This window comes from Acanthaster planci, linkage group LG01, assembly GCF_054643075.1.
Source record: "Acanthaster planci isolate LZ-2023a linkage group LG01, COTS_SCS, whole genome shotgun sequence".
NCBI classification, from domain to species: domain Eukaryota; kingdom Metazoa; phylum Echinodermata; class Asteroidea; order Valvatida; family Acanthasteridae; genus Acanthaster; species Acanthaster planci.
Genome location: NC_141777.1, coordinates 37,787,784 through 37,812,786, shown reverse-complemented (window position 1 = coordinate 37,812,786; position 25,003 = coordinate 37,787,784). Strand labels below are relative to the sequence as shown.

The 25,003-nt window shown below is 42.5% G+C and overlaps 1 protein-coding gene across 5 annotated transcripts in view; it reads right to left on the bottom strand.

Moving 5' to 3' along the window:
* LOC110980508 (poly [ADP-ribose] polymerase tankyrase-like) overlaps positions 1-25,003 on the bottom strand; it is a 69,962-nt gene that overhangs the window by 33,089 nt on the left and 11,870 nt on the right. For 4 of the 5 annotated variants that reach the window (XM_087133327.1, XM_087133324.1, XM_087133313.1 and 1 more), the window contains exons 4-20: positions 23,414-23,725; positions 18,609-19,125; positions 17,898-18,194; positions 17,449-17,482; positions 15,689-15,784; positions 15,017-15,145; positions 14,349-14,429; positions 13,452-13,615; positions 12,983-13,095; positions 12,475-12,581; positions 5,161-5,320; positions 4,532-4,743; positions 3,491-3,748; positions 3,009-3,155; positions 1,645-1,791; positions 1,232-1,288; positions 700-766 (exon numbers count right to left, since the gene is read on the bottom strand). In XM_087133327.1, the coding sequence (XP_086989453.1) occupies positions 700-766; positions 1,232-1,288; positions 1,645-1,791; positions 3,009-3,155; positions 3,491-3,748; positions 4,532-4,743; positions 5,161-5,320; positions 12,475-12,581; positions 12,983-13,095; positions 13,452-13,615; positions 14,349-14,429; positions 15,017-15,145; positions 15,689-15,784; positions 17,449-17,482; positions 17,898-18,194; positions 18,609-19,125; positions 23,414-23,725 (2,898 nt within the window). The remainder of the gene's footprint in view (positions 1-699; positions 767-1,231; positions 1,289-1,644; positions 1,792-3,008; positions 3,156-3,490; positions 3,749-4,531; positions 4,744-5,160; positions 5,321-12,474; positions 12,582-12,982; positions 13,096-13,451; positions 13,616-14,348; positions 14,430-15,016; positions 15,146-15,688; positions 15,785-17,448; positions 17,483-17,897; positions 18,195-18,608; positions 19,126-23,413; positions 23,726-25,003) is intronic. The other variant, XM_087133317.1, reaches the window with a different exon arrangement.

The following is a 25,003-nucleotide window of genomic DNA, read 5'->3' as shown; positions in this document are numbered from 1 at the left end:
AGTGATCCAACATGGATCACGGTACATATTTCACTCTGGATCCACATGAAACAAATCAGCCCCGAATGGGAAGCACAACCAGACTAGGGTTGAAGTCATATTATGCAAAAGGTGTTGGAATGTTGCGGAAGTCTTGAGATCTTTAAGTTTGGCGGTCGCAGCATCATGACTCTTTTGAATTGAATTGCATGGACTTCAAATTATGGGTATTAAGGTAAATATCTTTATCCTTCAAATTACTTTGCAATTGCTTAAAAACTTGGTAAAATAGAGTGCATGACGCAGCATCGAATATGGCGGCAGTTATCTTTGGATGCAAAAGAAAAAATCCAGTTGCAGGGACATTTATGTGCACAAAGATGTGCGAGGGTACAATCTAGTCAGTACACAGAGATCAGTTGGTTGAACACAGCCTCAAATGCAAGACTACGTGTACCTTCCAGCATGGTAACTTGTCACAATTTGAGCTTTAGTATAAAACAAACCTATTCTCATTTCAGAACTACTCGAAGAACCTAGTAAAAATATTTCGATAGCTCTGGAGCGGCAGTTAGGGTTATTTCATACCTTTTCACATGAAACTTGGAAGCGCTAACTAAATGCTGAACACAATCCAGAGCAGAACCAATTTTGGCCCAAACATTTCATTCATTAGATAGATACACTTGCCTGTGTGTTATAGAATGTTTCTGTACTTACGTGGCACCTTTTTAAAGTCCTTTCCCACAAGTGCGTTGATATCTGACTCACAAAGATCGATCAGTGCCTACACGCAGTGTAAGGAGACATGATAAATAAAAAATAAATTGTACATTGTGAAGTTTCAAAGGTTAATGTATTCAAAACAGAGCCAGGAACAAATTGCCAGAAGAGGGAGAGCATGAGCCGAAGAAAAACGAAGGAAAAATGTTAAACTGTTATAAACCTTTGAAACATCGGAAACAAGGTAAAATATGTTAGAACTACGAGTACGGTAATGCAAATTTTTAGTTTATATGAAACAAACCAAGTGGACGTTTGCAAGGTTGTTTCAAACAGAATAACTTATTAATTGCCGAGGGAACCAGTAAGTTGAAACAAATAAAGATTTACGTATGATGACAGAATTCTGAAAAAAGGGCTTGCCTAGTCTCTCATTTGAGTTGGGCCATACCATGCCTACACTTAAGGAAATGGATAAAAGTCTATTCATAGGTCACACTCAAAATATATTTTACGCAAAATTAGTTACCTTCACTACAGCATGCCGTCTGGGACACTGAGTGTCGTGGTACTCAAAACTGCGTTTCTGGGGGGGGGGATCAAACTGCATATTAACACTAGCTGCCATATCTGCTGCAAAGGTCTCACCAATTAGTTGCTACTGACAATAACCTTAATCATTCATCCTAGATACAAAAGTCTGTAAACAACTTTTGAAACCATTTCAATCGAATATTGTGCACTGAAGTTTGAAGGAAATTGAGGAAAACTCATCATAGAGTTCTGAGCGAAGGACCAGGACTATCTACACACGACAACTAAAATTTTTGAAATTTACTGTGTGGGTCGACAACAATATTAACAGAGGGACACTTTCTTGGGACATACTGTAGGATTTGCCTGTGCTCGTTTAGAAATCATCACATAGTGTAAGCATACTACCCAGAGCAATTTGTGTTCAATAATGCATTCCAGTAATGGGGTGCATCCGTTGTTGTTTTTCATCTGGGCGGCTTCCTTCAAAGTTGTAACCTTTGCCCCCTGGCTCCTCTGGGTTTGCTTGTCACCTTTAGAGAATTTTGTCTTTTCCTGAACAAGATAAAATATCATGTGCATGTATATCTATTAGATTGCCGTCACTGATGTATGTTACAAACACTCTGTTTTCAGTGATGTCCGAGGGCTGGTGAAAAAAAATCCGGACATCATAGGTTTCGCTCGAATCCATTATGAACCTTCGGTAATAAGGTGTGACAAAACGATTTCCTGCATTGGAAGCTTCCTTACGGATATGTATAGACTTTTGCACATAACACTTCCAAGCTGGCTGTTGCATAAACGGCTGTGTGATCTACCTTAAAAGTGTCAAACACTAATTAATCTTTTTAACTGAAAAAAACCCACATCATTTTAAATTAGTTCAACAAGGCATTAATAATACTTGGTAACTGATCATCACAGGAAATAACCAAAAAGAGGTCATTTTAAGGCGTTTGGCTTGGGTTCCAAGTGACGTATGCATCATGGTTGCATTCCTTACACAAAAAGGCAAACCGGGGGAATCCTTTGCCCACAAATGGTTTGAATGATTAGCTGTCACGACAGAACCCTTTAAAATCCCCAACGCAAAGCACATTTTGAACTGGTTTGCTGTACCCACTTGGCGCTGCTCCATCCGACTCTGATCAGCCAGCTAACCTCGGCAAAATCGATGGTCGAATGATTAAGATGTCTGCATTGGTAAGCAGGGGGTCGTATAGGTTTGAGTCAAGCCCTATCAACGGACCAACCAGACTCCAGCAGCAATGTATGACCAGAGAGAGTACTCTTTAGTCCCCCACTCTTCAGCTAAGAGCAACGCAGCAGCCTATTTCTTTTCAATGTGCATCATCATATTTTGAGTCAGAATTGGCCCATTTCTTAATTTATGATTGTTAAGTGAGTCTTATATTAAACTCTCATCCCCTTTTTGATTGTGGAGTGTTTAAATCACACACGTCTCTGAATTGCAATTATTGTTTCCCATGTCTTGATAACTGCTGGCTACTCACTATGTCTGTCCCGTTTTGGCCTAGGTTGCTCTTTCTAAAATATTATTTGCTGCCGTGTGTCATATCTCATGCTTATCGCTTGATGCTTCCTTATGTGACACATTACCAGCCAAGAGTCCATGTAATGCATATTGCTGCTGACTGGTGCGTGCTACTTTTATTTTATGCATGTTATCAAAAGTTGCTAAACTATAGTATTTTGTTGCCTATGAAGCAGTTCCTGAAATGTGGCGAGAGGAGGGCGATTGGACTCACGTTCTCAATTAGCATTTCCAAGATTTCATTGCAGTTGTCAAGGCAAGACCTTGCAATCAAGTGCAGTGGATTATCACCAGCTGTGTCTCCATCCAATGGTACGTTGGCATTCTTACTGAGAAAAAACTTCAGCAAGTCGGTCCAACCCTGATCAAAGAATATCATACGATTGCGGAGTAAGGATAAAAAACAATGGAAGTTTACAGAATAGATTCTACAGATCTTTTTTTTTCTTACGGGAAAAGGGGTTGGAATAATTCTCGGGGGAAGCCAAGAAATGTTGGAAAGTTCTTTATTTAACATTTCATGGCCTTTCTCAGATTTGAGGCTAATTTACGGACCTTTTCCATGCTGTGGAAATGAAAGGATTCGTCCCGAAAGAATCATCTTTTACTCACATTTCAAAAAATGAAAAAAAATGCGACTCTGGCCCCCGGGATCCACAAATGGCAGGGTCAAATGAAAAACCATTTGATCCTTACATTTTTTAACGCAACTCTGAAAGGTGTCCTTCCGCGCAGGTCTGATGCGTGGATGTCAGCTCCATTCTCAACGAACACCTTCAGCTGTCTAATTGACTCCTCAGTTGTGAACTTTGAGCATGCCGTCAGCAGCAGCGTCTCGCACTCCCTGTTTCTGCAGTTAACGTTTACCTTGGGGTGGCTCAGCAGGAGCTCTGCGCACCCAAAATGGCCCTTCATGTAGGCAGCACCCAGGGGAGTTATCGGGGTAACATACCTCTGGAACAGAGGAGAATGACATCTACGTTTGGTTTCTGCAAACAAGCCTTATTAACCAACTGGTCATCTAGAATTGAAAGCGAGTTTATTCCTGTAAAAATGTTCTAAAACTTAATTTGTGTGGGAACAAAGATAATACAAAAGGGGCAAATTGTAAATTACCATTCCTATGCTCCGATGGGTAGTTCGAAATGATGAATAAAAAATATTGTCACCTTCTTTGCCCAAAGTTTGACGTTGAGGCTACACTTGTAATTATGGCAACATAGTCAGGTTTCTTCTGACTTTAGAGTATTTAAGAAATGAAAGCGGTTTCAGGAAGCATCGTACATAGTGAATAAAACATGAGTTGTGTTCACGAATCGGTGTTTACATCGACTGCAGCCATCCCTGATAGCGTCAGTCGCGATAAAGCTCTTCCACATGATCGTGTGTTATCGAAAATTGATTAGGTACTCCCTGCGTCTGGTTACACACACATGTACATGGAAACCAGGCGTTCCTGATAGTGACTTGCCAAATCCTAAGCCCAACTCCTTACTAAATTGAGTAAACCCAAAATAAATCCAGCCTGAGAAATGTACGAATTAACGAAAGGTGCGTTTATTTTATTTTAGTTTCATTAATAATTCATATCCACCCTACACGTAAGAGCCAAATATTGAATGATAATGACAATGAAGACGACATTCGCAAGTCTGCTGCAAAATCTGAATTTTATACCACGTTCTTGCGCTGATCTAACGAGTCTAACTATGATGACAAAAGCCTAATTAGTGGTACCAGCTCGTCTGCATTGAAGATGGTAGGGTCCCCACCAGCATTGAGGAGTAGTTTGAGGCAGTGCCACCAGCCATAAGCAGCAGCATAGTGGACTGGAGTGTTTCCTGATGAGTCCTTGGCGTTAGGATTAGCTCCTTTCCTCAGGAGTAGAGTAGCCACTGGGTAGTGACCGTTCATGCAGGCCAGCATCAAGGATGTGCGCTTGAACCTATCTGGTTGGTACAGTTAGCAATAAGCTTTTTCACAACTTTCCAAATTACAAATGTAAACCTCACAACCCTTATATCTACACAATGAAATGGAAATAAATAATTTTGACTTGTAGTCACAAGTTTAAGGAAAAAGAGGAAGCCAGCATTTTCAGAAAGCAGACCGCTGACTGACATCAGGGTCTGGTGTTTAAAGTTAACAAACCTGACCAACAACGCAATGGCCTTATCACCAGTGTGCAGTATGGCAACCTCCTGGTGTTTTTCAAAGTTTCTTATTCAAAGCCACCTAAGTTGCCATCTCAGACTTTCACGGATTCATTTTTGGAAGGGGGAATTCAAAATTCTGACTTTTTATTTAATCTGATTCCAAAATAGTAAAGGCTCAGTTATGTCATTGAATAAGGATCATATCCCAACCTCTATTCTCAATTTCTCCTCCAAGCTCCTCGATGAGAACTTTGGCAAGCTGAAAGTGTCCCCTCTCGGCAGCAAGCATGAGCGATGTCAGCCTGTTGTTTTCGAATGATGTTTTCACTTCAACCACGGCTCCGTGTTTGACTAGGCTTCTAACACAGTCCTGGAATTCCACCGATATGCAGATGAATCAGTAACCTATTGTTTGAGCACTGTATCAATTACAACCGTTGCTGGTTTGGGTGATCCACTGAGAATTCTATTTTTTGTCAAGGCAAAGCCTAGGGAAAAAAGAATATACCATAAATTGACGAGGAAGGCTCGTTTTACTGCATCAAGAGATAAAGCAGTCATTAGCTGTTCTATAACACTTTTGCCAAAGATTCTGCTATGTAACTACATCAATAAAAAACCATATATAAATATATTCATGGAACATTCCAGCGCGGAACATGGATGATTCCCCGTTTGCTTGTTTGTCCTGTCTACGTGTCATTTTGCCTCTGAGAAAGGAAAGCTCCTGTTGGAATCGAAACGTCAGGCCCTCCACATTTTGTAAAGAAGAACTAGATATGCTGATTGTCCATGGAAGCGGCTTTTTCGCCTATATATATATATTGAAAGGTTTAACTGTGATTAAAACTGGAATTCGATTTCAACGATACTTCTCTGTTAGTTGTAATTTGAAACAACATGTTACTAGGGCCTATTATCTTTTGTACATCATCAGTTCGAAGCAAATTTACTTTTCATTTTTGTTCCGGGATTTATTCTTGATTTTGTTGACAATGTACATTTCTTGATTCACACTTATTTATTTTAACATGTTCATTTCTTCTATTTAGTTTACAATGTACATGTTAGCCCCGAAATCATGAAAATGCATTACGCAGAGACATCACCCTCTCTTGATATTTTACAATGTCGTTAGGGAAAGGAAAATTCGCTAGCAGCCGGCGCATTGAGCTAAGGGTAAGGTGAATGGGCATAACACCTAAGAGGGAGTTGCTTGAATTTAACGGTAAACGATTAAAAAATAACCTCACAAAAGAGGCGATGCCTGCCTCTACTTCGCATGTATCGCCCACCTGAAAACAGAACACTGGGCAAATCTAACAAATTCCAGTGAATTTTTTTACATACGTTTGCAAAATGTTCAAGAACTAAAGCGTAAAAATCGGACCCTCCTATATGTTCGTTGAAACATTTTTGATGACATCACATGCCCCATGATGACTTCATCACAACAATAACGTGACAAAGCACATTGTCTTGTTGTAGTCTGTCACCCATAAGGTATGAAGCCAATCGAATGAATAGAAAATTTAAATTTGATAAGCGAAAAAAAATCAATTCCAAAACTCATAAAAACTCAACCGATGACGTCATTGTAACGTCATTTTAGACTTTGTGTACTGGTACTATTATATATCTACCCAGCAAGTTTCATGACAATTGGACCTTCCACAAAGTGTGTTTCAACAATCACAGTTTTGATGACGTCATCATGATTTCACGTATTTTTCATCACGACGTCACGCATTTTTCCATATTTTGTGCATATACCTATTGCCCACAGATCCTAATACAAAACAATTTTCAACTTACCATATTGCGTTAGTGAGATATGGCGAACACTTAAAAAATTCACATTTATGTATGAAATTGTACGATGACGCCATGATGACGTCACCTCAATTTTTATCTACAACACATTCCAGTACAACCACTTACCAAGTTTCAACCCAATCGGAATTACCATTCTGTAGATTCTGTAGCAGAAAGCGAGTGAGACCCAGACAGTGAATCGTCGACCACCAAGTACAGCTACTGTAGCTGGAGCTCGAACGACCTCATGAAGCAGCACAAACTTGGCCAAAAACTCGGGAATGTAAAAGCAGAGTAGCCTCCAAGAAGGTGTACCTTAGGATCTTATTTGTGAGGGTTCGAGGAGGCAAAAACCCCGGCTCTTCTTGATGGTGGAAGCGACGTTTGATAGACGTCTTGTCTGGAGGGTGTCCTGACGGATTTTTTTTCTCACCACGGCCGGTAAATGAGGAAAACCTCCAGAAGCTTATCCTCGAGGTTGACATGACGGTCATAGCCTCGATGGCATCGAGAGTGTTCGCCTGCCGAGGCTGTGGACTGTAAAGAGACTACCAGTGTCAAGCTGCAACATACCAGTGAAGGAAGATGAACAAGAGGGACCTCACTTTAGGAGACTGGAGTTTCCACAATCCCAGCATCCCAGTGATGTGCCAGAAGTATTTTGGCAGTTGGAAGAGTGACGTGGGAACTGGAATTAGCCATATGCCGTGAGGTCCTTGCTTGGGTAGGCCTTGACTGGACCAACTGCCGCAGGTGGCGGGAACGCCAGATTAACTGTGAATCACGCTTCTGGTTATAACAATCTCCTACACTGTCAAGTTCAGTGAATCTGGAAAATAGACTTTGGAGCCTAAAACAGCGTGGCTGATGTGGCTGAGTCCTTTGAAGACAAACTGGCAAGAAGGATCATCAAGAAGTTTGTGATGGCGCGGGATGGGCACAGATTGGTCTTCCGTGGCGTGCTTGGGAACCTCACCTACCAAAAACCGACTACTTGCTGAGGCAAGGCTGAGGCTCATGAAGAGGCGCCGTAAGAAGGATTTTACTATATATGAGAATTATAGTACCGCCATGGATGCCTATCTGGCCAAAAGCTATGCAGAGGCGGTGAAGGAACGTCCTGAGAAAGCCACACGAGATGAGAAACCTGCAAGAGAGGAAGCTCTGTGGTATTTATCACGCCACCCTGTTGTCCACCCACAGAAGCAGGAAAAGGCTAGGATTGTCTTCGACTGCCAGATTCAAGGGAACGTCCCTGAATGAGAAGCTTTTGCAGTGTCCTATGCTGGCAAACAACTTGGTAGGTGTGCTGACAAGGTTTCGTAAGGAGCGTTATGCTATCGTTGGTGACATAGAGTCTATGTTTCATAAAGTGAAGGTCCCGGAGAACAATTTCGTGATGCTTACGGTTTCTGTGGTGAAGAGACGGAGGCTACTCCAAAGAATCAGCAGCGTTCGGCATGGTTGTTCACTTCTTTGGGGGTAACATCATCGCCCAGCTGTGCAGCGTTAGCGCTGCGTTGTACAGCCCTGAGTCATAATGATTTGATGAAACAGCTGTAAAACCAGTCTTGGACAACTTTGTGATCTACTGGCCACAAGAAGCTTCCGTTTATGGAAGTGGCTCAGCATTGGTCGTGAGGTGTTCTCTGCCATACCTTGCAGCGAGAGGGCGGTGTGCGTCAAGGATTCAGCATTGGATGAGTTGCCTGTAGAACGCACAATTGGTGTGCAGTGGGATGATAAGAGTGACAAGTTTGGGTACAAGGTTGTTGCGAAGGACACCCCCTGTAGTAGGAGAGAAATACTATCAGTTGCCAGCTCCCTGTATGACCCACTTGGATTTTCTTGTCGCCTTTTATTCTCTTGGCAACTTAGGTCTTGTTGCAAGACATCTTTCGGAGTGGCATCGGCTGTAATGATCAAGTTCCTGCAGAGGTGGATCAACGATGGTGTGAGTGGATAAGTGATCTGCCCAGGATGCAGAGACGCAAGATAGACAGGTGCTTCAAGCCCTTGGGCTTTGGCGGGGTGGTAGACAGCCAGCTACATGTCTTCTCAGACGCATCGGAGTGTGCTTATGAGCAGTCACTTACCTTCGCAAGGTTGATGTAAGTGGGTGCGTTCTTTGCCCCTTCGTCATGGGGTAAGTCAGGTTATCCACTCCAGGTGCAAAACATTACACGTTTGGAGCTCATGGCGGTGGTTCGTGTAGTTAAGCTCAGCCAAATTGCAGATGCAGAGTTGAGAGTGCCAGTATCCAAAACAGTATTCTGGACTGATTCTACATCGGTGCTTCAATATATTCGGAATGAAAGCAAGAGATTTCATACGTTTGTGGCAAATTGTATCGCCAAGATCCAGTCCTCCTCAGAAGTATCACAGTGGTTTTATGTGGAGACAGGTTCAAACCCGGCCGATGATGGTTCGGAGGCATTAAAGCTGCTGCGATGACTGATAATCACTGCGGGTTGATTGGACAACGATTTCTTTGGTAGGGAGAAAACCGTTAGCCAGCATTTTCAGTCGCTCTGCGCGGTGATCTACAACACCCTGTGAGGTGTCAAAGGCTGATCCTGAGCTGAAGAAACAGGGGCAAGTTCTCTTTGTAGAGCTGAAGAGGGCGATAGACGACATGATGTGTACATATTCGTCTGAAGTGGACAGTGGCTTGGTTACTGCGACTCAGGATGTATTTGTTTGCTCGAGTTAGAGCTGACAATAATGAGGGGGGGTGGTTTGTCCTTGGAAGAGCTACAGGCTGCTGAGATAGGGACCAGGATTCGGAATGTTCCTTTTGAATATGATGTAATCCATCCAGTGATCCTTGCAAGTGATCACTGCGTTCTTGATCAAACACCATCACTTGTTGGTGGGTCATTCTGGTGTTGGGATGACTTGGTCCTTGTTTCGAGAAAAGTACTGGATAGTGATAGGAGGAGCCACGGTCCATCGTGTGACTGGGAAGTGTTTTCACCGTAAGCGAAGAAATGCAGTGCGAGGCCAGCAGTTCGTGGGAGAGCTTCCAACTGTCAGAGTAACAACTGAAAGGCCTCCATTCACAGTTCTTGGCGTTGACTATTTCGGACCGGGGTGATGTCGTGCGAAGATCTATGGTTGTGTATTCACAGATGAGGTGTTCCTGACCTTTGATACAGAGGTGGAAACAGTCTTGAATGCAAGGTCACTCACACGTCTCAGCCTGGACCCAAAGGATAAGGAGCCCCTGACGCCCAACCAGTTGACGTTTCTGCCACGTCGTCTGTCAAGAAGACCTGGTTCAGGGAGTATCTACTTTTACTGCAGACCAGGCAAAAATGGTCTCAACCTCAACGAAAGTTCGAGGTGAATAAACTGGTGTTGGTGGTTAATAATACGCTTGCCCGTGTATCCTGACCAAGATGGTAGAGTTAGGTAGGTAGGTCAAGGTTGGAAGCAAGTTCCTCATAAGACTTATTGTCAAGCTGCGTCTGTTGGAGATGAGCGACAAGGATTAGCTGATTCGAGGTACCTTCGCGTAAGAGCTCTGACAAGTCCGGGAATGGATGTTGACGGAAGTTGTTGGAAGTTAGGAAAATATTTTTTGGATGTGTAGGATGCACAGTAGTTATTTAGTAATCTTAAACTGTGGACACTGTGCTGTTGAAATCAAAGGTACTCCAAATTAATCAATCATTTGTTACGTGAGGCTAAGTGTTCTTGATGTATATTGGGTGAAACGAAAAGGTGCATTTTTTATGTAGAAGCTATGTTATTAAGATCGGAAGCAGAGCTTATTAGAAAAACGTGTTCGAAACCTAAGGGGACAAACTGCAACTTTAATCTTATGTCACGTGACCCCCGATGACGTCAAATGCGAATGTCCTGGGACCCTCAGTAGTTGGTGAGCTAAGAGTGTGCACTCGAAGTAAACTCCATCAGCTCGATAACAGTGCCAAAGTCAGGCTGTTGAAAAACGTGCACAAAACCTGACGTCATGATGTCATCATGACGTCATTGTTCGCGAAAGACCTTTGCCTTATGTGTTGTGGTTATGTACCGGTAAATAGCAAACTACCGACGGGAAAATCTGCGTACAAGTCTATGGAATTTGAAAACGAAGAACATGGGAAAAAAATCTGTAGAAAAATAATGCTTCTCTCCTCAATGCACAAAAGCCAAAAAAATATAGTAATATTGGCGCACTATGCGGACCCCCCCCAAAAAAAAGAAAAGAAAGAAAAAGAAAAAATCTGAAGAGAAATAATAGCTGTTTCGGCCGGTGCCGAAACACCCCCCAAAAATCTCAATAAAAACAAAAGGTGTTTCAGCCGGTGTCCACAACAGCTAATTCATTCAAATGACCAATTGTAATCCGTGGTTTTGAGGGGCTGATACAACTACTTCAAAAGAAAATTCTGAGTCCAAAGAATAAACAAGCAAACCCAAGTCAAATGCCCAGTGGATGCGGGGGCGATAGAAGTAGAAACAATTCGATGTCCATTGTTTTCAAAAGACTGCAGTTTCTGCTGTGAACATGATGCCATTCAAGCCATTCTGACATACGGCAGGCGAGGCCTTGGTGATACCAACCTAGAGCGTGGCGTATTTGATGTGCAACCCTACTTCTAAGTAGCCTTGGGTGGTCGGATCGGGTGTCGTAACAGACACACACACCCAAGTGTGTATTTGCCTGCAACTGGGGACCCCCTATTGTTCCTCTTTTTGATTGTACTTAAACTTTTTTAGAAGACCACTCATATGTTTTGTACACAGTTGTCAATCGGGGACCCTCTGTCACTCGGGGACCTTATTGTCCTCTATTGTTCAGGGTCTCAATTGAATGAAGAAACAAACTCACACGACTACGCATTTGCACAAAATGCCGGTGGTCATACGCATACACCGTAGGCATATTTTGGTTGCTGCAAGGATATAAATCTTTTGATCAATGTTGGCTGTGCACAACTAGACAGCAAAAACAGCAAATGCCATGTGACTGGCTCTCGGTCAATCAGAATACAGAATCTGGGGTAAAGTGTTGCAAACTCTTCTGACAGACAAGGTCTGGCAGACAAAATAGGAGGGTGCTAATTGATTGAGTAGAACCCTTTGTGTTAACCGCAAGTTTTCCCACTCCAACAGCACCGTCCATGTGTGAGCGGCATGCTTAAAACAGCTCATAATGGCTGCCCCACTGCTAAAACTTCTAACTGCTTCTACAGTGTACAATACTGGCTATAGTTTGAACAATTAACAAAACTTTTTAAAGGTGAACTGGCCTCGAACTGGTTTGTAACAATGAATCCGTGTTTTGACGTAAGTTGAGGATACAACAGACCAATAACATCATGATGTCTGGCCTTATACACTCGAGTGCTTTCCCATGACAATGAGGTGAGACGTGATCAACCGATCCCCCATAGGAAAGCATACACGTAAACAAAGCTGGAAGTCATCCCGTTTTAGATTTATTAATAATGTCAAGGAGAAAGTAAAACTTTCTCAGCTAATCTCTTTCTTCCCTCAGTTTTCATCACAAAAAACACAAAGACCTAAAGCAACAACGTTGATTTGAAATTTTAAATGTTGGACGATGAGACGACAGAATGCTCATTCCATCCTAAGTTTCCTGAGAGATTCTCAAAGAGCCAGCACCAACCTAAGTCTAAAGGCAACCAACTGCCCTCATATGATAGAAGACCAAATTTGTCATAAGTAATAACATACCACATGTCCACCTTCTGCAGCATAATGGATGGCAAAGTGCTTGTTCTTGTCCATCCTGTTCACCCCAAACCTCTTTGGTTGTGTCTGGTTAGGGTCAGAAGCCAAAACTGGTACAAAATACGAAACAGAAAGCAACTTCAAAGTGACCTATAATGCTGCTTAAAATTAATGACATCGAGCATCGGATTAGGTTCCTAAATTCTTAGCTTTCAGGTCTGGGAGCCTCTTGACATAATAAAGATATCACTGTTCAGTCTCTGTCGAGTACGAACACATATCAATCATTCATATAATTTCTCTTAATAGTTTCTCCACTTTGGTAGAAGTGTTCATTTGCAAATCTAATAACAAGGCAGTAATACAAGGTCCCCTTTTCCTCTTGCATTCCCCATGGACCACCCTCCTGACTAGTTTTGCAATTTAGCAATATTTGCTAAGCATTCTTGCAAGTTCATGTCTAGTTTTAATTGGGGTTTCATAATATTGTCAATGTCTGAGCTAAACGTACTAGATTTTATTTTCTTGAGAAGAACTTCAACATTCTTAGTCCGGCCATGCTTTGCAGCTATCATTAATGGGGTCACCAGTTTCTTGGCTTGTGGCGTTTCAGCGTCTACACCACTGGAGAAGAAAAGGCAAGAACAAAGGTCAAGCACTGGCACCTGTGTTGAGCCATCAAAATGTTTGTGTGCATTGTAGTTATTCCAGAGTTGGTTAGAAAAATTTGGCAAATGATATTGTAATCACAACATACCTTCAGCATTTACGAACCAAAAAAGTCAACAATGGCAGTAATTTCCAAGTAGCTGATCATTTGCCAACTTGCTTTGAACTTTTCTGCTAGCCTATACACTAATGTTTCCCGCAAACGGGCAAATGTGCAGGGTAGTTGATTAGTGTTTTTCCATCACCTAAAAGGTTAGCAGGCCAAACTTAGCTTTGGTATTATTTCTATCCTGTATTTGAACTATAAAAACCTCTTCAGCAGAAGTTCCAAAGGACCACTGCCCTTGCACGCTGCGGCGTAGTGGATGGGAGTGAAGCCGTCCTGGTCGGGAAACGATACGCCTGGGGACACTGACAACAACTTGGCTATGATCTTAGGGTTGGGGTTGATGGCTGCACAGTGCAGAGGCGTTATCTATCAACAATTTGTACGAGAATTAAAAGCATCATCCCCCTGGTATTTTGTGTCCCATTTTGGTGTGTTAATTGGTGCTCAAATAGAAAGGATCATTTTTTTATTCTAGGCTTAAAATCTTTTAATAGGTAGGTCAAATTAAGCAATGTGGTTGCAACTACTACTGATATTTGCAACTGTTTTTTACTGGTAAACAATCAACCTTTTTAATACTTATCTACTTTTGTGACTTTTCACTTGGTTACTTGTTTTTTTAGTTAGATACATACATATGATATGAGTTGTTCTTGAGTAGTTTTGGTATTTGTTTACTTTACTGCGATATATATTTAAGTAATTCTGTAACTTTTGAACTGAAACCTTATTTCATTTTCCCTTCCTCCTAATTTGATCATTTATTGAATATTTTTATTGTAAATGTATGCATTTGGAAACCCTACATGAAATATTTAACAATTTTTCCACGATTAACATGACCATTGTTGATAACCAATTTCAGCAAATCAAACATTTTTAGTGTAGGGACCTCCTCAAATCCTTAAAATTCTCCATTGTGCAAGAAGACAGTTTAACTTTGACTTGGAACTGGCAAGGCAAAGAGAGCTCCAAGAAATGAACATGTTGGCCGTCTCTTCCTTCCTCAATTCTGTCTAATCCACTAAAATCTCCTAGTGTTTTTTAATGGGTCTGGGAGGAACTGGGTTAATACTTTCCAATGCTCATGTACACTTGCCCTTTGGTTCTTGTAGGATTCCTTGGTGACTTTTTCGGCTTTCAAAGAAGTTAGCTGTTCAGGCTTTGTGGCCGACAAAACCTATTACCACAAACAAAAAGGGTCACAGAAGGAGCATAAACGTTAGGAATACTTCAAGCAATCAAACCGTTATGGATAATAATCTTTTTTTCCTTTTTTGTGGTGAGTCGGTTGAGTTTATCCTTTTATAACAAATATTTACTCCTCTGAAATGGTACCAGTGATATAAAGAGTCACTAAATTTAGCGACTCGAGTTGAGTCGGACTTGAGTGGAGTCACTGACTCGAGCTATTACAACTCCGAATGTTCCAAGTTTAAAAAGGAAGCTTTCAAATATAGAAAAATGCTTGACTAAAATAAATTTTTCGAGCGAAACGCATGCTCGTGTGATTTCAGATGCACACAAGGGAATGTATTGCATACCATATTGTGCCTACTTGGAATTTCATGACTTTTGGGCAAACCTTTTACCTTTGTCAAGTCTGTACGTGCACACCCACCAAGATAAGAAAAAAAACCATTTCCAAAGGAGCCTAGAACCTACTAGATATGCAAAATACAATTGCTCTTTTAATTTTTTTTATTCAACTCAAATTTCCAGCGTAGGGAATCAACACGCACGGAACATTTATAACTATCACCCTACCTCCTCATGAAGTTTGATGAAGCCGTTCCCTCTACGACCTTTGAATTTTTTCATCATTTGTGAGGCCAACTTGTTGTGGCCTGCCCTCACAGCGCGATGAATCCTGCCTGTACAATCGTATCTAAAACCCTTCCACAAAAGTAGTAAAATATATTGGTCGAAATCATTACAAAAAGCTATGGCTTGAACTGTCAACCTTTCCCTCAAAGATTCTTCTCTGAGAACCACATCCTTGAAAGAATAACTTTCCACTGTGTTTCAGCAAGCTATTCAATTATCATGCCACGTTTTCTAGCATCTTGACAGTCATTCCAGGCATTCTAAGCTTTCTGTAAACTAACACACTGTTCATTTTATTTAAGCAATCGATCCAGCAACCAATGTGCATTTATAGTTTGGTCACTTTGGGATATCAAGTTTCAGGTATCCTAAAGGCTGCTCCTTTCTCAAGCTTGAAAAGTTTGCCTGTAACCAAATTTACTGGGTCCTGAGACAAAAGTGACGAGTAGATATTTTCCAAGGAGTGCAAACTTTGCACAAAACCATGACCGCAATAACTCACTTTTACCGGTTTCAAGCTTAAGGGGAACGTTCTCGAATGAGACTAATAAATCCTTTTCAATTTTCTCCGTGCAATGATCCTTATGCGTTTACACCCAAACAAGAACTCACCTCGGCTACGAGAGAGATTACATCAATCGACACACCATGGTTCAAAGCTTTATCAAATCGTACCATGTTTCTGGTGCCACCTATGTAATCAATGTCCTGAATAAAAAGGAAAACAGACGGACTTAAATTGGAAAATAATGGCGTTCACACTGTCCAGCATTCACATTGAACAGAAAACACACATACTGTACACAGGAAATGGTCACAATGTTACGTAACCATTGTACGAGACATTCGGATTCTGTCAGAGGAACTTAATATAATCCTCATCTTGCTGAATGGATACTTACAGAAACTGTCCAGTTGTAAGCCACCCATCAAACGAATGGGGCTGGGAAGTGTGTAGGGGGATGGGGCACTTCTATTTCCACAGGCCCTCCTCCACCGTTAACCCCAGCACCAATTTTATAGAGCTAATAAGTGTTGTACTTAGTACAATACCATCGTTACTAACATTATGCAGCTGGCTGGGACCTTTTGACATTGGTTCTCATGTGAGTGTTTCCCTCCAGACTGATAAATGAAATCATCTACTGATGACCAGTGGTGTGAACATGCCCTAAGGCTGGGTTTCTTGTCTAGATGGGCCATACCATCTATCGTTGGGGCAACTGTTGTCGAACTATAGTTGACTATAGACCTTTCTCACCCACGTGACTGGATTGCGCCAAATGTAAACAATACCACCACGTGTGGACCGCCGTGACAACGGTGATTGCATACACTCCTATGGGCAGCTTCAACCACATGCAAGCGCACGTAAGACCACTGAATGCTTGACTAGTTAATCTTGAATAAGTATATTGCCATCACAACATTATGCACTCATTACCATCAAATACATCGCGATCCAGCACGATTGTGACGTCACAGGAAAAAGGTCTATAGTTGTCTCTCGAACTCGCTATAACATTACAAAACTGTGCACTATCTACATGCAGATTAACACTATCCAAACTTCACTACTCCCCAGGTTGCATCGTGTAATTGGGGCTTGGTCAATGGCCATATGGTGTTTCAAGTTTCATGGCTTCTGACTAGTGCCCCCCGCTAAAGAGCCCACAAATGGGAAGGACCACCAGCATATAGGGCTGTATAGCTCAGTTGATAGAGCACTGGTATCGTATTCCGGAGGTCGCAGGTTCAAATCCCGCTCCACTCCATTTCTTGGTTATCGATTTAGTATTTATCATTATTTGTAAGCACCTTGTCAGTTTTCCAAAATATTTTGTTTCAAACTTGACCCTCGACCTTTTGGCCCTAAATGCAATCCTAAAGCCTAGTGTGAGAAGTCCATACGTGAAGTAGTTTTCAGGTTATTGCACTGGCACGATTCTTCCATACACACATATACATGCACTTAGTGTGAACATTGCTTACTCCTGTGGTTCAGAAAACTCAGACTGAATGTTTCTTTTTCTCTAACTATGATAACTTTTTCGAATGAAGTTTTTGATGATGATCTCCAGAACTGTTCTCATTTATTTTTCCAGGAATAACCTTGACCCGAAATACCTTGAAAGCTGCTTTATTAGAGAGGGGACAACACGAAGTGGATGCGAGCGAGTCCCCATGAAAACTCCTGACCCTACAAAATATTGGCTTCTTTTTGTAAAGCTGATGAACACAAAAATATTTTCAACACTAGGGAATACATTAGGGATGGTTAGGATTGGCTCACTGCTTTTCGCCGGTAGTGAGTTAATAATTACTCAGCACATTTGCTTTCTTCTAGTTACCATTAATTTGCAGTTTGTTACCTTAGTTAAGGCACTGTTCCCTTCATAACCATAACTGTTCCATGGGTTGGCAACGCCGCACGTCATCCAAACATTGCATGTCAGAAAACACAAATAAAAGACATACCCTTGTAGTGCTAATAGATAAAATGTGAAGATCGATTAACAATGATTATATTATGAACGGCTAGAAAGTAATACACGTTCCTGGGAAATACATGTATTAATGCCGAGAATGCTGATTGCCAAGATAGGAACGAGACCTTAATGCAGTACAAAATAGAAATGATGCTGCATCAAAGCAACCAGCAAGAGGTCCCTGTATATACATGAACTGAATATTCCTTCCTGATTAGTAGCGTTTATCCTGGCTGAATCATTCTCCAAAACACAGATTTCAGAAAGATTCTGCTATTATCAAAACCAAAATATCAGGCTCTCAGACTTGAGTGATTTACAGCTGAACCAACCGTGGATTTGTGTTGAAGTCATTTTGAGATGGTTGGTCAGGCATGGCTTTACGTGGCTTGTCGCGGTTGTAACATTTCTCTGCGATGAGCAGCTTGAGCGCATCGGTGTTCTCCGTCTTCAGGGCATAGTCCAGGGCGTCATCCTTCAGACACACGCTTCTCGAGACGAACAAGGAAGGGATCTCCTTGGTGTTATTGATCAGTTTCTTCAAGAGGGCGTTGTCCTTGGTCAAGACGGCGCGGATAGCCCGCTTGCAGTTGACGTAATCCGACACTTTGGGAATTTCCTTCTCATTCCTAAGACAAATACACGAAAACTCAGCTTTTATCCTCTTACTTTTCACTTGCAATAAGGAGATTGACTTGAGACAAATTAAACTATAAAGTCAAACTAAATGGCAGCAAGCTCCTGCATTCCACACGATAACTTCTTTAACTTTCCTTTTCAAGAAACATTCAAAACCTTATCGGTATGACCTTCTGGAAGTCATGTCATTCAGATGCATTTTAGTAAATGTTTTGAAATTCAGAATTCACACTTGTATGTACACGTATGTACACGTATATACAAATCACAACTCAGCCTCGGATTAGGCTTATTGGGCACACAGACTTCATAATCAGTCTCAATATCCGTGGATTCAAATGCTTGTTTTGTAAAAAGTGTTAAACATGGACGTGGACCGACCATAATCTACAACTGTGACATACTTGACTTCGAACATAGGATCCTTGTCAACCACTTTGATGTTCCGGTTTGGTGTCAGTGTGCTGTTGGGATGTGTGGCCACTTTCTTCTTCATTTGAAGACCACTGCTGTTGGTTGCCTTCTTTGGCTTGACCCCCAGCCTCCCTTTTTGCTTCACCTGCCCCGCGGCGGTCCTTTTCTTTGCATTGGATGTCTTTGGCTTTGGCACCAGACTCCCTTTTTGTTTTGCCTCCTTTGTGACGGTTTTTTTCTTGGCATTGGATGTCTTTGGCTTGACCACTAGCTTCCTTGCGACGGCCCTTTTCTTGATGGTGGATGCGGCCTTCGTCTGCTGACTACTATGCTTTCCAACGGTGACCTTCTTGGTCTTGACAACCTTTGTGTTCTTTACGCTGCTGGCTTTCTCAGATCTCGCTTTTCCCCCTTTCTTACCTCCTCTTTGAAGTTCAGCAGCCCCTCCCTTTTCTGTAGAGGAATTGAATATGCTCTTTGCATTTTGCCTCACAGCAGTCCTCTTAACTGAAATACAATTGCAAAGGTTGAAATTCATTGACTGAACAAAATGCCATGGGTACAGAGGAACATTCAAGGCTCCTGTGACAAGTCATGATTATCACAAAATGTCACCACTTGAACATGTCACGTCCTTTCCAATGTATAAGAGATGTAAATAGCTGCAACAATGTGTATTCAACTAGTATTTTGGCAACTTTTTAAAATTTGCCAGCAAAACCTACTCTTATTTTTTTAAACACTGTATTTGAATCTGACATTGATCCAAACTATGACATCTGTCATGAAGATTGAACTTTAACTTGGGCAAGGATGTGCTCCAGTACCACAAAATGATCACTGTGGAAAACACCACAGCCGGACCACTGTCTAGTCGTATTAATTCGGACACAGATACAGAGGTGGAAACATATATAGAAACGCTAAACAAGGATTCTCAAAATATCTGATCAGGAATGAAAACAACTGAGTACTGGAGTTTTCAGTAATCGGCTATACTGATCCGTAGACAATGATGCACATCTTGGAATATAGTATTGAAAAAAATGCCAGGGAGTAGGGGGAATCAGCCAATGTTTGACCATCTCTGTTTACTGGGTCTTGATACAGCCCCGTCGAGAAAGCCTTTCACGGTGTTTGGTTTGCACCGACCCAAGCCCAGACATTCAGACCTTGAACGGAGAGACTAAAACGTGCCTAATGGGGTTGAGGTGAATCAAAGGTCAACTTTTATTGTGACACTCGTGGGTCAACGCTGCGCAAGACTTAGTTTGTGTTCATTCTTTTTTGTTTTATTTAACTTGCAATGACTCACTTGGAATTTTCTATAATCTTTGTAACTAACAACAGAGTGTTGGGATTTTCTAGAAGCAGAGTACTCCAGGACTTACCTAATATTTTACAAGCTACGTCATTTTACCATCGGCCATAGCCGAATGACATCGCATTTTATAAGGAACTGGAATTTTTTCGAAAAATGTGGCATATATCGTCCCTTTGTCTGGGATGAAGCGGTACTCCATGTCATTCACCTGGCCACAGAGTTTCGTGTCAAGCACCCTCTCCGAGACTACCATGGCTTGCTTGACGGGCTTCGTGAGCCCGAATGAGCCACATTCCAGCGGCTCCCCCTTTCCCCTTGAAGAGTGGATCCAGAATACTTCTCTGCCAGTCCGCTGGTATATCCGCCATGGCACAGGGAGGCATGGTGTTGGAATGACTTGGTGGCAAGATTCGTGGAGGGCAACAGTTTGGAGGCAGATAGGATTGCTTATCTCGAGGCGAAGCGGGTCTCCAGAAGAGATGTGAAGAGGGCTCAGGAGAGGAAAGGAAGGAGTTTGCGGAGGAGCTAAGGAATGAGGAGGGGAGAAGGCAGTTTTTTGGATCGCAAAGCAGATGGCAAAGGATCGGCGGGACGTCTTTAGTACCAACTGTGTGAAGGACAAGAACGGCAACATCGATTTTGACAGTGAGTGCGTGAAGGAGGTGTGAAGGAAGTATTTTCGAAGGATTGATGTACGTGGAGAAAGTGTAGGACTGAGACGTGGAGTGCGAGATTGTTCAGGAATCCAGATGTCGCCTTGGGCGTCATGAGGAGTTGGCCAAAGCGATATCTGTCACAAAGTCAGGAAAATCAGGCGGTCCATATGGAGTTGTGGTGATGTTGAAGGCGGCTGGTGATACAGCTGTGGCTCGGATGACCTCCCGGTTTAACACCATTGTTTCGGATGAAGAGATACCATTGGGCTGGCAGAGTAGTATTCTGGGTTCACTCCTCAAGGGAAAGGGGGACCTGCCGGAATGTGGCTTTTTCAGGGCCATTAAGCTCCTCAAGGAAGCCATGGTAGTCTGGGAGAGGGTGCTTGAGGCATGACTTTGTAGCTAGGTGAATATTGATGACATGGAGTTCGGCTTCATACCCGGCAAAGGGACGACAGATGCCATTTTTACCGTGCGTCAAGTCCAGAAAAAACATTTAGTGACTGGTGTACTTCGGCTTTTGGAGGAAGGTGCTGAGGTGGGCCATGAGGAAGAAGGGGGTTGAGGAGCAGTTGGTGGGAGCGGTGATGTTGCTTTACTCAGGGGTGAAGACGGTGGCGAGGACAGCGGGTGGTGACAGCAGGAGTTTCGGGGTAAATGTTGGGGTGCACTAGGGCTCGGTGCGTGTGCGTGTGGTATCGACTGAGGCGAGAGGAGGGCTACCCTGCGAGGTGCTGTACACAGATGATCTCGTCCTCATGGCAAGGACCAGAGAGGAACTGAGAGCCTAGCCAAGACGACGGCATGGAGGGCAAGCTTTGCTCGGAAGGGTCTGAAGGTGAATGCCGGAAAGACCAAAGTGATGGTCAGTCGCGTGGGCAGAGGGGAGGTGACAAGCTCTGGGGCATGGCCGTGTGGTTCAGACCAGTGCCCAGTGTACAGCATATCGGAAGTGGGTTCACAGGAGGTGCAGTGGAGTGAGGGGCAGTCTGTAGGCGGTGAGCTCAATTTATAGTCGTAAGGGCTGCCGGGGTCAGGTTTCACAGCCGGAAGAGATTAAAGAAGACCTTGAGATTGATGGCCAGAGATACGGTGTCGTTCAGTCGTTCTGTTACCTGGGTAATTGGATTTGCTGAGCGAGGAGGGATGAGCGCACGCAGCGGCATTAGCACGTGTGAGGTGCGGCCGGGCAAAGTTCACGGAGCTTGCTCCATTCTTAATATCAAGGTCGCCACCCCTGAAGGTGAAAGGTCGGGTATACAAGCTACTTAGACTTTGTTCGGAGCTCTATGGTGTATGGCAGCGAAACATGGCCGATGAAAGCGGATCAAGAGGTGGCGATTGAGAGGGTGGAGATGAGAATGTTCCGGTGGATGTGCGGCGTGTCTCTGTCGGACCATGTTTCAAGTGAGGAGTTGAGGCCGAGAGCCGGTATGGTCACGTGAAGCGGGAGGACGCCAACTGGATCAAGAAATGCACGAGGTTGGAGGTGGAGGGGTTCAGACCAGTCGGCCGACCGTGCAAGACCTGGCAGGAGATCGCGTCTGCCGACATGAGACTTCTGGGTGTGAGTGCGGAAGATGGACGACGGCCTTAAAACCGATGATGATGACTAGTTTCCCGTGAGAACTAAAAACCCGCACTGGGTCTGTTAAAAAATCGAGGTATGAATTCCCAGTTTCTGAAAGTACTTTTAAACCGTCTAATGTCTTTGAAGTCTGCTTCTTTAAGCGACTCTGGTGACACTTATGATTTAATAATGTTTCCTGTAGTGATAAAGGTGGGATTTTTTCATAGGATTTCTCTCTTTCCATTCACAAGTTTTTCTTACACTCCTTACACCAACATTTGCATGTCCTATGCTCGCAGTCTGGGCGTGCAAATGTTACAAGCTGATTTACACTTATTGTGTTCACAAGACAGATCTTTTTGAAATAGTCTGTACTGTTTCTAGTCACTGTACCTTGCGTACATGATCTACATTGGTTACATTTGTTATCTTTGTCTTGTTCACGCGTTACCCAGCGTCTGCGACGATCTAAATACGGTTGAATACAAACGGTTACCTCTCCAGTCTTTTTTCTGAATTTAAGGACCGTCCGTCAACCATTTCAGTTTGCAACAACTGCAACACGTTTTACTAATCGTGTCTTGTGTGTGGGTCTTTATTTATTTAGTCATATTTTGTTATCATTTTTTCTCCCTTTTTGTATGGTGAACCCCACTAGACACGCTTCCAGTCAATCCGCTCTGTTCAATGTATCCAGTTCTGGCATTGGGTCGGCGCCGTCAAAGGACCGTGAGCGGCTTTCTTGACGGGGCTGGGTCTTGAGCCAGTAGATACTCATGGTAACAAAAATGTGAATAACAAATACAATTGCAAAACAATGGGAATAATCGTGAATGGAACTAGCCACATTTTTTAAAATACCGGTAGACACTGTAATGCCATCTGGTGCGACATTAAAAATCTAGAAGTAATAAAGACACGTTTATAACTCAGTAGCATAACTATCAGGTGTATATCCTGCCCTCAAGTGGCCCCTTCCATTTGAGATCCCGACGTCGCTTTCAGTGCATCCTGAAATAAATCTGTGCCCCCATTCTAAGTTAAATCCCTGTTAAGCCATTATTACTACAGTCAATAGAGGCATGTGATCAAAGTCTCCATCCCCAGTTATATGTCAGTTTGCACAGTGCACAGTGCTGCTTATAAAATCCACGAAAAGCTGGAATAGTACCTCCACCATACTAGGAGCCTGAGCATTGTGGATTAACGTGGCTGGATTATTCTGCCCCCAAAATGTGTACACACCTTGCTCGGTAGTCGAAGCTTGCCCTTTAGGCTTTTTGGAATACACTCGAGTTACAGCAATCCTGGCCGTAGACATGGACTTCTTGGCCAGGGTTTTTGCAACTTTCTTGTCTGTCCTTTGCTTTCCAGGCATCACCACTTTGGAGTCAGATATAGATTTAGCAGCTCTTGGTAAGTTCACCTTGACGACTCTCTGGGGGTCAAGTTTAATGACTTTCCGTATCTTTGTTGGTAGTTCTGTCATCTCTTCGCTTGAGGTACGTTTTGTTGTCTTTCGAGTTCTGTTTCTCAAGTCCCTTGGTATCGTTGACTCTATGTTTTGAAAAACAAATCAGGAAACTGGTTTCACAGTGATATTTAATAAATAAAAGACCTCCTTCCAAATGAGTATGTTTTCAGTACGCTGCATAACTGTACTTACAATAATCTGCCCACTACAGGTTTAGAGGAGGAAAATTGAAAATGCCCCTTTTAATTTCGGTTAATCTTATTTTCTTTTATTGTTTTGCTAGCTTGATCTGTATTTTTTAGGTTTTGGTTTTTATGCTAAAGCAGGTTTGTATATACATGAACAAAACCGTCATCCCAGATACTTTACCTCACTGTTGAATTGATTTGTGCACAAAACGGCTAAAAATTTTACATTTCGCTGTTTTAACTAATTCTTTGGCAATAGCTTGTTGCAGGCCTAAAAGAATTGCTCCTGGAAACACTTTTGATAAAAGGTTGCCAGGTGGCTTACATGGGTTCAAAATATTACCACGGATACATAAACTGAACAGAGTCTTCCATGATTTCCATCACAGCAAGAGCACCCTCATTTATCTGGAAATGCTTGAACAGTTTTCATACATTAAAAAATACAATGATGCCAAAAAACGTGTCTGAGCAAAATTCATTTGTCCCTTTCCACTGGCGGTGGAACAATTTCAAAATGGGGGCAGTTATTAGACCATCAGGCATCAGCCATTAAGGGATCGATCTATTAAGCCCCATCCAGTTATAGGACCTGCAAAATGTGAGGCCCCCAGTCGAAAAAGTGGGGGACTACTGGCTCCCCGCTTCTGCCGCCAGTGATCCCTTCGCTATTACTAGACGGCAAGCTGGCCAGTTGTAAAAAAAACTTCAACCAAAATCTTTTTACAACAATTTCTCTGGCAATTTGGACGCCAGTACTACCCTGTAAAAGAAACTAGGTACTACAAAATTACACACGTAAAAAATATGAGTTAACAGATACCTGCCCCGCGTTGAAATTTTGCATCGATGCTTTGTAAGAAATGTGACGGGCATACAGTAAATTTGCATCCATTCGTTTGCAAATCTACAGCCTTTCAATTCTACCTCTACAGTAATGGCCTTGTGAAGTTGCTGCTTTAGTAATGTAACTTCCCATTACATTCTGCTTTAGTAATATAACTTCCCATTACATTCTGCTTTAGAAATGTAACTTCCCATTACATTCTGTAAACCAACAACCCTCATTCTAGCTGAAGAATATATATAACCAGTAGTGTGTACCTGAGGGTTCACTGGACCTATTGTATAAAATGTTGGGACCCACTCAAGTAATTTTGTGCAACCACTGCT